Source organism: Astyanax mexicanus, unplaced genomic scaffold, assembly GCF_023375975.1.
Source record: "Astyanax mexicanus isolate ESR-SI-001 unplaced genomic scaffold, AstMex3_surface scaffold_36, whole genome shotgun sequence".
NCBI classification, from domain to species: domain Eukaryota; kingdom Metazoa; phylum Chordata; class Actinopteri; order Characiformes; family Acestrorhamphidae; genus Astyanax; species Astyanax mexicanus.
The window spans coordinates 42,501-55,000 of NW_026040046.1; the positions used below are offsets into that span (position 1 = coordinate 42,501).

The 12,500-nt window shown below is 44.8% G+C and overlaps 1 protein-coding gene and 1 non-coding gene across 2 annotated transcripts in view; both read left to right on the top strand.

The window, feature by feature from the left end:
- Window positions 1-4,495: 4,495 nt before the first annotated feature.
- On the top strand, window positions 4,496-8,783 carry LOC125790782 (uncharacterized). Its single transcript, XM_049473263.1, has 2 exons — window positions 4,496-8,531; window positions 8,575-8,783. Exons 1-2 carry the CDS (start codon window positions 4,847-4,849, stop codon window positions 8,781-8,783), a joined length of 3,894 nt encoding a protein of 1,297 aa, XP_049329220.1. The 5' UTR covers window positions 4,496-4,846.
- A 3,635-nt stretch (window positions 8,784-12,418) lies between these two features.
- Window positions 12,419-12,500, top strand: part of LOC125791761 (5S ribosomal RNA) — a 119-nt gene continuing 37 nt past the window's right edge. Inside the window, exon 1 of the ribosomal RNA XR_007431493.1 lies at window positions 12,419-12,500. This exon is cut by the window's right edge and continues 37 nt beyond it. This is a non-coding gene — a ribosomal RNA (5S ribosomal RNA).

The following is a 12,500-nucleotide window of genomic DNA, read 5'->3' on the forward strand; positions in this document are numbered from 1 at the left end:
TCCTCAGAAGTCTGGAAAAATGAAGTAAACAATATGATATACCATATTTGGAAGGATAGCATAAAAATTAGAAGCCACCTAGCAACAAGGTACGTCACAGAAGGGTATACGTCACCCAAGGGTATAAGGATGGAGTCAGAAATGTCGAAGGTCAGAAGAACTGGGGTAACGTCTTAGAATACATGCCTGTAATTGTTCTTCTCCAGAATTCTGAAATAAAATCATACTTGTTCATTCTCAATCTCCGTGTCGACTGAATCCCTGGATCAACGAACATTCAACAGGAAAGCTAACAGAAAGCTTTTCCAACATTTTGGTGACCATCCGACGTGATCCAGGGTTTCGGCCGGCGAGGACCAGCTGACAGACTTCATCACTCTTCTGGGCCCATCCTAAACAGGTGAGCAGATTGCCTTTTTTATTAAAAATCTGCATATTGGCTATGTAAAACATACAGAATGAGTGATGGGTTCCAGTAGGCTAACGTCCTGGTAAATTGGATTGAACAACTAGAATTTTTTTTCTTCTTCTCTTTCTTCTATTTTATGTTAAGGAAACCGGTATTAAAGGATAAAAAAGGATAACAGTGCTATTGAAACTAGGGTGGTGGCGTACCCGAATCTGCCCATATTGGGTTAGATTAAAGGCTAGGACGTGGTGTTCCTTGAAAGTGGTTAATTCTAAATAAAATAAAGGACCGGGAGGGTGGCGTCCCCCCCCACTTCTGATCAAGGTGGGATAATTGCTGGGAAAAGACGGGGTCATCCCGAGGTGTGGTCCACCTTAAACCCAGACAGTTATACAAACTGCTGGGAGATTTTTAAAACTTTTTTATTTTCTTTATTTTAAGTTTTTAGTTTAAAGAGCGAGCACTGAAATACTCTGCAGTAGTGTTTTCTGCTCAGGAGCAGGAAAGTAGGAAAGAGTATGTAGTTTAAATAAAAATAAGAAAAACAAAATAAAAATACATGCTATTGGTATTGTACAACTAAGGTAAAGCAAGTGTTAATTGTTGATTTAATTGTTGTATGTGATTTGTGCGCGCAGGGGGTTAAATAACATAATAATACAATATATATATATATAAAATAAATAGGATAGTTGGAGTATACTTAACAATTCTACAGAACAATGGGTGTAATTTACTTGTTTAACTGATAATGACTGAACACTGGGTATGGGTGTTAGATGGCCATGACATTATCCGCCCTGAGATAAGAGAAAATGCTTTGATTGATAGTACAGATGGTTCAAGTACTGTATGCACCCCACAGGAACGTTTTCTAATTACTCAGAATTTGCAGCTTCTTCCTACAAGTAGAATAATTCACTCTGTGCGGTTAACGGTGGGAAAGGACGCCCTTTTTAAAATTACTACATTCTTCGCAGTTGACCATCCGAACGGCATTGCGGTATACTCAACGTGTGAGTCAGTATTAATGATTGACAGTGATGTTCAGTCTGTGTTAAACCCACCTTTCTCGACCATTCATTTTCTGGGGAGTGACAGCAGTGACAGTACTGATAGCAGCAGCGATAGTGATGAGATGGTGACTGAATAGACACAGTAAAAGGGGTTGCGTTGTTTTTGTTGCTACTTTAGTAGCAAAATTGTTGTTTGGTTTTGACATAGTGCATCTCCTCTTTTGTTACATTTGAGTATTGTTGGGAATAATTTTTTGTACACAGTGATATGGCATACAGTACAATGCATAATGATTGAGGAATGGGCATGGTTTGTAGAAACAAACCCCATTTTTAAACAGGATATATTGAATTATGCCATTATTTACAAAGAAGAAGATGTGATTCATACACCTACTGAGAGCCAGATACAGGGAATAGTTGAACATTTGTCTCTTGCTCCAAATAGTACAGTGATTTATTCTGCACGTGTTCAGGAACATCAGGTGGCTATATTTTTGATAACTACCTACTTTGCTACGCCAATTGAGAGGGGACTCATCATTGACTCCTCCTGTACCGGAGTGATAGTTCCTGATATAGTGCAATCCGTATTAAACCCACCATACCTTCCTATACATTTTTGTTAAATATAAAGTGTAAATATAGAGATCCTAATCGGAATTTCTTGTTCTTTTTCTGTTTCCTTTGCTTATGTGCTGATTGTCTGACTTGGAGCTTCGTTTGGACAACTAGTTCGAAAATCCTCGCGTGTGGAAACCTAACGGTGCTAACAAAACACGCTTGAGTTGATCAGTAGAACCAAAGACCAAAACAGGTGAGTCCAGTCTTGATCAAAACATGGCAAATATAGACCCTGGTATAGAATTTGATAATAAATTCGGCCCAGGCAATTGGCAGTGGAAATCTCTTGCAGGTCAGATTGCAGGTTTAGCTAACGCAGTAGGGGAGTTTACTGGGAGTAAAAAGAGGGAGGATCTTTTGGCTAAGACCCTTAAACTGAATGTTGAGGCATGGACCAGAGAACAAGAGGGAGGCTGTGTAACTGAGGGTGTCTCCCTAATGGGTGTTTTCAACTATATGCTTATCTGTAAAACTGACACAGTGAAAAAGGCGCGCAAGACTTTCAGTACAGTCAGCATACTAAAACGGGCAGGGGCGAGACGTAGATTGAAAACTGCTGAGCGTGAATTGGCAGAACTGAAAGTACTGCGGGGAATCCTTTTGGGCATTTTGCCAGAGATGGTTACACACACAAAGGAGGAAGTTCCCCCAGCGGAGCAGAGCACTTCTGAAACTGCTCTCCAGGAACTCAATGACTCTACTACTAAGCCACAACAGGAAGCAGCAGTTCCGCCCCCACCATACCACACCACACTCAGCCCACGCAATCCATTCACACCTCAGCAGACTGATAAAAATACACCAGTTACTCACATGCTGCCAGTCATTACTATTAATTCAGGAAGAGTCACTATTGAACATCCTAACACTTCCTCACACAACACATATGCTGATTTGAATGAACAGCTTACTCAAATGAGGATTAATGCTACAGCACCTCAGCCAGCAGAGCCTTTTGTTGACTCTACACCAACTGATCCTTTTAGCAATCGCAAGCAGCATGAGTGTCCAGACCACGCCCAATCCCTGAGCAACATGACCACTTACTCTGACTTGGACATGGACTTAGACGTTACAGGGCCTATTCCGCCACCTAGGGGTAGGGTTAACATAACAGCAGAGTTACATGGGGAAATAGATGACACAGACTTACATGGGCATGACAAGCATAAAGGTGCAGCTACTAACAGACGTGAATACAAGGTTCATGACAAACGGGATAGGGACAGACGACAGGATAGTAGACTTACACAAACACATGATTGGGACGGCAGGCAGGAGGACTATGACGGTGAGGATGAGGACACCTCCACTGAGACTGATTCCCTACATGAAAGGGTTGACAGGGTGGGAGCTTTGTTAGACATATCAAGAGACCTACTTAACACCACCATGCAGGTACGCCGTCAGCTATCTGACGCAGTTGAACAAGATGACCACCATGTCCCGAGACAGTCAACAAGACATACTAAACCCCCTGTCAGATTCCCTGATGTGGAACAACCAGCAAACAATCTTCCATTGCTAACTAGTGGCAATGGAAACCCTAAATATGTGCCTTTATCATTAACAGATGCACAAACTATAGCTGATCAGCTTCCATCCCTCATTAGTGGGGCAGCCCCTTGGTTGAGAAAGCTTGATAGCTTAACGGGAGGACTCACCCTGGCTTTGGGTGATTTTAGGAATTTAATTAATAGGTCAACCACCAGCATGGAGGTGGCTGAACTAGAACGACAGGCCCTCATTACAACCGCTGCCAACAGTGAACCATTTCATTTGTACTCCCAGAACATATCTGATGTCATGCGACACATGTGGCCAACCAGGGCTGCTGCCACTGTGACAGTTATCAGACCAATCCGGGTGAGCATCTCAGCAAGGCGGTGGAAGACTGGACCAACAGCGCTGGAACCCACCCTTCTAGGCCTCAAACAGCGTTGTGGTGGAGAAATGCTATTCTATCAGGTCTACCCAATTACATTAAGGTTAAGGTTGAGGATGATCCAGATATGGGGCCAGATAAACCTCATGACCAATGGGTGAGGCATATTCTATTCCATATGAATAAACACAAGGATAGGCAGGTTGAGGCAGCCAAACAGAAAAACCAGATGGAACTGGAACTGTTGAAAACTCAGCTACTAGAAGCTAGAAAAAATGTGAAGGATTCTAAGAATAAACCAAAAACAGACACCATGCTGCCAGTTGTTCAGCAAGCTGCACCACCGGTGCAACAGACTCAACAGCAGTATCTGCCACCCCAGCAATTGCCACAACCAACTTTGGCCCAACCCAATTCTAATCAAGGTCAATCCAATTACAGTGGACCCTATGTGGCGAACAGGGGACGGGGACGTGGAAGGGGGCGTGGCAGAGGCCCACCTGTTTCACGTGCCTGTTTCAGATGCGGTAAATTTGATCATTGGGCAGCACAGTGCACTACTGCTCTTCCAACCCAGCCCCATTGGATGTCGATGCAGAATTCGGCACAAGGCACGTACCGTCCACCATTCCAGCCTCAATGGACACCCAATCAACATGTGGCACTTGGCACGGCGGCACCACCAACCCAGACCCACTGGGCACCCAACCACCATGCAGCACCAGGACAACCTCCAGCTGGACAATACAGCATGGAGCCCTGGGGTGGACAATGACGGGGCCCAGAGGAGCACCAGCACAGCATGGGAATGGCAGAACCCATGCTGTCACTGACCGTCGGTACCCTTGAGATCCCTTTCCTGGTGGATACGGGGCTACATGGTCTACATTGACAACTGCACTACCAGCCAACATGATGAGCAACCAATCCGTGCAGGTCAGGGGCTTCTCGGGGACTTCAACTTCACTGCCAAAGACCAAACCACTCCAGGTGCACAACGACATACAGACTGTCTTACACTCCTTTCTGATTGCACCTCAAGCACCACTGAACATTTGTGGTAGAGACTTATTGATGAAAATGGGTGTTTCCATTTTGTGTTCACCTGATGGCCTGACGCTGACATGGCTAAGCGGGCAGCAACGCATAAGACTTTCTGGATACACCGAGGGCATGTATCTCTTGCAGACTGGTCAAGACGAGACTGTGGACATATACTGGGGACTGTTGAATGATGACCAACCCCACACACCACAAACTCTTGAACTCTTTCAGCAATGGGCACCGTGGATCAGAGCATTGGCACCCTATGCCCCGCCTGCCGACCCGTACCACGTTACCCTGTTCTATGACGTAGGGGGAGACATTACATATTATGACACCTTCCAATCTGAATTGCAAGATACACAGTGGGAGGTCCAAACTAATGGCCTGTATTGTGGTCCTGAAGGAGTGGCAGCTCCTGTTACTTTGACACCACAGCAGTACAGCTGGTACAAAATGGATGAGACTGCAGCACCACACATGTCACTGGCTCTACACCCTAAACATGAGGCTAAGCAATTAGGACCCATGGTCAAACGTGCAAATGCGGCTACAGATTGGGTACAAACTCAGATCCCTGATGTGATGTTTTCCATAAGCACAAACACATATCACATCAGAGCTACTAACATTGAAACTGTTACAATGGAGCACCAGCTCCTGCCACGCCATCATGGCTGTGAAGATTCTGACCACCCAGACTCCATTGCCATGCTGGAATCTCTACCGGATGTTTTGTGGTCACAGGGTCCAGATGATGTAGGTTTTGTGGATCAGCCCCAGGTATCATTTAACATGGCCACACCTGAACCAATTTGGGTACCACAATATAGACACAAACCGGAGGCTATGGCCTCATTGGACAAAACCATTCAGGCACTCTTACAGGCCGGGGTACTGGAGCAATGCCAATCCGATTGGAATACTCCAATTTTGCCAGTACCTAAAAAAGAACCTGGTCAATACCGTATGGCACATGATCTGAGAGCTATAAATGCGGCACTAGCTACTAGCACCATACCAGTCCCAAACCCTTACACAACACTATCAGAACTAGGTCCAGACATGAAATGGTTTACTTGTATCGATTTGGCTAATGCTTTCTTTTGTGTACCATTGGCTGAGCACTGTAGGGACGTATGTGCATTTACACACAGGGGTATTCAGTATCGATACAGTAGATTGCCACAGGGCTTTGCCCTGAGCCCGGGATTGTTCAATCAAGCTCTTAGACGTAGTTTGGACTCTTGTAACCTTCCTGAAGGCTCCATTCTTTCTCAGTATGTCGATGACTTACTGGTTGGCGGCACAACGCCAGAGACGTGCTTAAACGCCACAAAAGCAGTGCTGGAATGTTTGGCCAATGCAGGGTACAAAGTCTCTAGGAGTAAGTTGCAATGTTGTAGAACACGGGTAACTTTTCTGGGGAGAGTGGTCACACAGGGCTCAACAGGCATGTCCGCCTCACACAGATCTACAATTCTGTCACACACTAAACCAATTACGGTTAGGGATATGTTGACATTTTTGGGCCTAGCTGGCTACAGCAGACAATACATTCCTGACTTTGTAGGACAAACGCAACCACTGAGAGACATGGTGAAATCCTTGGGCATGAGAAACCTTAGTGGGGTACTTTCCTGGACAGTAGAAGCAGAGCAGGCTTTCATTGCTGTAAAACAAGCTTTAGCGACTGCAGCTGACCTATCTAGACCTGACTACTCTCTTCCATTTTTTCTGGATGTTTCTGAAACAGACACATTGGTTAATGGTGTACTTTTTCAGAAAAAGGAGGAAGGGAGAGCAGTACTTATGTATTTAAGCATCCCACTTGACTTGATTGAGAAAAGACAACCGCAATGCACCAGACATGTAGCAGGACTGACGAAGCTCGTTCAAAAAACTGCACACCTGGTAGCAGGATACCCACTGCACATACTAACAACACATGGCGTGGTAGCATATATAAACTCACAGATGTTCACCCTCACTCCTCTAAGACAGAGACGAATTCATAAAGTTCTGACAGCACCACACATCACATACACACACCAAGGAGTCAACATGGCAGAAGGAATGCTAGAAGGTCCACCTCACGAGTGTGCAGAAAAGGTAGCAACACAGGAAAAAGTGAGACCAGACTTACTAGCCACACCAATTCCAGGCTCCTGGAACCTGTGGACTGATGGGTGCGGGTACAGAGCAGACACAGGTGAAATAAGGGCAGGATATGCGGTGGTTCAAGAAACCACAGGGGAAACAGATGAGTTCTGGACTGTAGCAGCAAAAGAGGTAAAACAAAACCCTTCAGCACAAAAAGCTGAGTTGCTAGCAGTAATTGCAGCACTAGAACTAGCTGAGGGTAGAGAGGTGACTATTTACAGCGATTCTGCGTGGGTAGTTTCAGCAGCACATGTAGACATTCCACACTGGAAACCGGCAGGATATGTAACAAGCTCAGGGAAACCTGTAAAACATCAGTCAGAACTGATGAAGCTAGAAGCTGCAATACACAAACCTACAAAGGTAGCTATTGTAAAATGCAAAGGACACCAAAAGGGGGACACCCTAGTGAGCAGAGGAAATGATGCAGCAGACAAAGCAGCAAAAAAGGCAGCTGGTTATACGGAGCCCGGTAACATGATGATATTGGACTCAAATGTCCCTTGGGAGCCGATACCTACAGGGGACGAACTGAGGCAGATTCAGGATAAAGCAACCCCAGAGGAAAAGTCAATGTGGTTAGCCAAGGGAGCAAGCTCAGATAGCCAAGTTTGGGTATCGAAAACAGGGCGACCAGTCTTACCTATGTCACTAGCCAGAGCAGTCCTAGAAGAGGCACACACTGTAGCACATGTAGGAAAACTGCAAATGATGAGGAATTTGAAACAATGGTGGCACCCATTTATGCTGCCCCTGGCAGTAGATTTCATCAGTCAATGCCAAGTTTGCCACACTCAAAATGTAGCAAAAGCATTTAAGGTAGCCCCAGGCAAGTTTCCACTGCCTAGTTGTCATGGTGAGCACATCCAGATTGACTATACGGATATGATTGATCAAATCAGAAAATACCGGTACCTCTTGGTAGTGGTAGACAGGTACTCAGGGTGGGTTGAGGCAATTCCTACCTTTAAGGAGGATGCTCGCTCAGTTTGCAAAATGTTGATCAACCACTGGATTCCACAACACGGGTTTCCTAGGAGAGTCCACTCAGATAACGGGTCGCATTTTACCAGCAAAACACTGCAGTGGGTGGAGCAAGCGTTGGGCTTGCGCCATAGCTATGGTTCTGTATATCACCCCGCCTCACAGGGTCAGGTGGAGCGGATGAATCAAAATTTGAAGGCCAAACTAGCAAAAATTAAACTGACCACAGGCATGAATTGGCTTGATGCCTTACCAATTGCCCTGATCAGCATTAGGAGTTCAGTGAACAGAAGCACAGGCTTCTCCCCATTTGAGCTGGTCAGAGGCGTAGCATTCCCGGGGCCGCAGACTGCACTAAAAGCCCCATCAGAACTACCTCATGGCACTGCCAACCAAGGTTACGAGTGTTCAATAAGTTAAAAGCTGTATGTGAAGCTTTTTCTGTGCAGGTACAGAACACACGGGAGCAGACCCCAGAGGAGGACAACCCCCCCGAGTTGGCCATAACTCCGTGGGTATACCTGAGAGTCATAAAGCGGAAGTGGTCGGAACCCAGGTGGACAGGCCCATTCCGGGTGGCGGAGAGGACAAGCCACGCAGTCCGGCTGGACGGCAAAGGCACCTCCTGGTATCATCTCTCCCAGTGTCGGCCTGCTGATCAACCACAAGTCAAGATAACCCGATCAGAAGAGGCAGAAAAGGAGGCCTCAACCAACATAGGGGCAGAATAATCCCCTGAGGCCAGGGGCACGTTGAGGGCAGTCTACCCCTCGCCTCCAGCGCAGATCAACCAGTGCTACCCAGGGCACCAACCTGCACCTGCGCCATCTAAACTACCACCTTGAGACTCCCTGGGGAGTTGAAGAACTGAACTTTTACACCTTTACACATATACATATAGGTCTATAATCAACTATTTACTCATTAGGGGGAACACACTTGTTTTTTGCTATGGCATGGTATGGCCGACGGGGTGGGGGAAGAACTGAACCTAGACTAAGCTGGTTAAATCTACAGATGGGATTGATTCCAACATGGTTGAAAGCACTATTGGTAATAGTGGTGGCAATAGTGGTGGTTGGCATGATCTGTGTAGAAATAGCGATCCGGAGAAAGGCTGAACCAACTAGTAACAACAATGGCACGACAGCTACAAACTCTACACCTAACTACACCACAAATAAGGCCCGTTCTTGTCATAATAACTTTCACAGGACTAAACGCTCAACAGATAACCAAAACGCATGTGTGAAGAAGTTTAAAGGAATTAATATAGAATATGTGATAAATACTAAAACAGCATACAATTTCGACCTATGTGAGGTAATTAACTGTAAGGGCAAGAATTCGACATGGCAGGGCTATCCCATATATCTGTGCTACTCGAAATACGCTAATGAACAGTGCGCGACAGGACAGGCACAATGGCTCAAGACTATCGAACTATGTCCAAACTCTGCGAATGTTTTCCTTAGCACCGCTGGTTGCTCGTCTAATGGCATTTATGAGATGGTATCCAACACCATGTATTTTAATTTGAAGCGTATCAGGCTACAACGAGACAAATCCGGAGTCCAAAACCCAATCACATTGTCTATACATTGGATCAATATGCGTGAGACTACCATCTATTTGACATTAGGGGTATCAATTACGGGAACAGATCCATTAGGTATGTTAAAGGTCAGAGTGTTAAACACACCCCCAAAGCATTTGCCCACAGCAGGGGCAACCCCACCACCGAACGAGAACTCTACTACCCCTGACGGTGCAGTACCAACATTGGTAGGTTCAGACTACTCGACATGGACACCCGAGGACATACTAAGGCTAACTATGGGGTACAGTAATGACAATTTGTGGCTGACCTGGATAGCGGGTCAGGCTCGGGAGGCCGGGATGGAAGGCTGCGTGGCATGTGCAGAAGCTAGACCCCCATTATATTTAAGTACGGCCCCACTATATCCAAAAACTGATCCGATAGGGTTCGGCTGTTTAATTCAACTGACTCGTATGGCTACTCCACCTAACTGCACCACGCTCTCAACCATTTTTCCAGTAATTCCTAATAACACAGGCTCAGGTCCCTTCCAAGTCCCGAAGACTGGCAATTTTACTTGCTTCAGACGCACTAAGGGCAATGTTACCCATCCGCCTCAACTTCTGGGGGAAATACAATCATCTTGGTGTCATACTATTTTTACTGATACATCTAACAATTCGGTTGGCGATTGGGCCAGGGCGGGACTGTACTATTATTGTGGTGGTTCCACATTGTTGCTGAGACTCCCGATATGGAGCAAGGGCCTGTGTGCTATGGTTAGACTGTTATCTCCAATTACCCTATTTGGTCCCAGTACAGGGAAACCTACACTACCAGGATCCAGAAGTAGACGTGACGTTTCATTCGATCTTACTAAAAACACACCCACATATATAGACTCTATTGGGGTTCCAAGGGGCGTTCCAGACGAACATAAATTAGTGGACCAGGTTTCAGCTGGATTTGAAAGTATCTTAATATGGATTACTCCCAATAAAAATGTTGATAGAATTAATTACGTAAATTATCAGGTAATGAGATTGGCTAACATTACTGGTCTGGCGGTATCAGGCTTAGCATCCCAATTGTCCGCTACGTCCCTGATGACCATTCAAAATAGGATAGCTCTGGACATGTTATTAGCAGAAAAAGGAGGGGTATGTCACATGATTAGAACTGAGTCTAAAACCGAGTGCTGCACCGTCATTCCTAACAACACTGCACCAGATGGGTCCGTAACTAAAGCGTTAGACGCCCTTAAGGCACTCTCGAAGGAAATGACAGAGAATACAGGGATCAACAATCCGCTTACCAATTGGTTAGATAGAACTTTTGGCCAATGGAAGGCAGTGTTTTTATCACTGGCCTCTGCTCTTGCAATATTTGTGGCCATCTTAGTAACATGCGGATGCTGCTGTATTCCTTGCTTACGAACCCTAATAGAGCGTACCATTGTGAAAATGTTTGACGACAAACAACGGCCACCTGAATATATGATGTCATTGTTGGAGGATAGCCTAGAGGACAACGGGGGCTCCGGAGACTTCACGCTTAGTGTTGACCTGTCTTAGGACAGGCCAAAAGGGGGAATTGTGGAAGATTATAAAATAACAAGCTTAGCTTAAGATAATCATGCTTGCTAAAACCTTAACCTAATGCTTACCTAATGATTAAAACACATATTTGCCTTAACCTATGAATCTAAAATATATATTACACAAATAGATCTATGAAAGCTACAAATCTATACTCTACTAATCATTAATTACTGAATCAAGAATTAGCCACTAATCCACACGTATACATTTTACATTTTATATTTTTATACTTGATTAATTGAATCATTTCATATTTTTATATTTGATTAATTGAATCACTAAATGCTTCTCATATTAAAACAGCAATGACTTGTGTGTGTGTCTCTGACATTTGAATGGCCCAACCGAGAAAGCACGCTTCCTCGTCTTACTGGTAAACATCTTGAGGTTACAGAGGCTAGCAGACTAAAAGAGTTCCTCTTTTACTCCTGGGCTCTAGAGGAGTTCCTCTTTTCCGCCTACGTTCTAGGAAAGGTCAGCAACAAGAGAGCCGGATTAACACACCAGTAAAAACATACATTTTCTAGCCTTACAGTTAAAGATTGCGTCTAACAAAATTATACATGCAGCTTCAAGCTATGTTAAAATATACTAACTAATTAATCTTACTGTAGGTCTAGTAGAACTAATTAATCTGACTGTAGAATGTAGCAAAATTATTATCAATAAAACAGAGTATGAACTAAAGAGGAACCGTGCCTTGTTGACCTTAAGACATGTCGCAAAGGGGAGAAATGATTCTCCCTTGTCACCTTGGCAAGGGAAGTTGACCACCTACTATTTCTCAGAAGCAAAGGTTAAGACAACTTTCAAGTTCCTCAGAAGTCTGGAAAAATGAAGTAAACAATATGATATACCATATTTGGAAAGATAGCATAAAAATTAGAAGCCACCTAGCAACAAGGTACGTCACAGAAGGGTATACGTCACCCAAGGGTATAAGGATGGAGTCAGAAATGTCGAAGGTCAGAAGAACTGGGGTAACGTCTTAGAATACATGCCTGTAATTGTTCTTCTCCAGAATTCTGAAATAAAATCATACTTGTTCATTCTCAATCTCCGTGTCGACTGAATCCCTGGATCAACGAACATTCAACAGGAAAGCTAACAGAAAGCTTTTCCAACAGTAGTCTTGATGAGAGCTCTGCAATGGCTTACGGTCACACTACCCTGTGAACGCCCGATCTCGTCTGATCTCGGAAGCTAAGCAGGGTTTGGCCTGGTTAGTACTTGG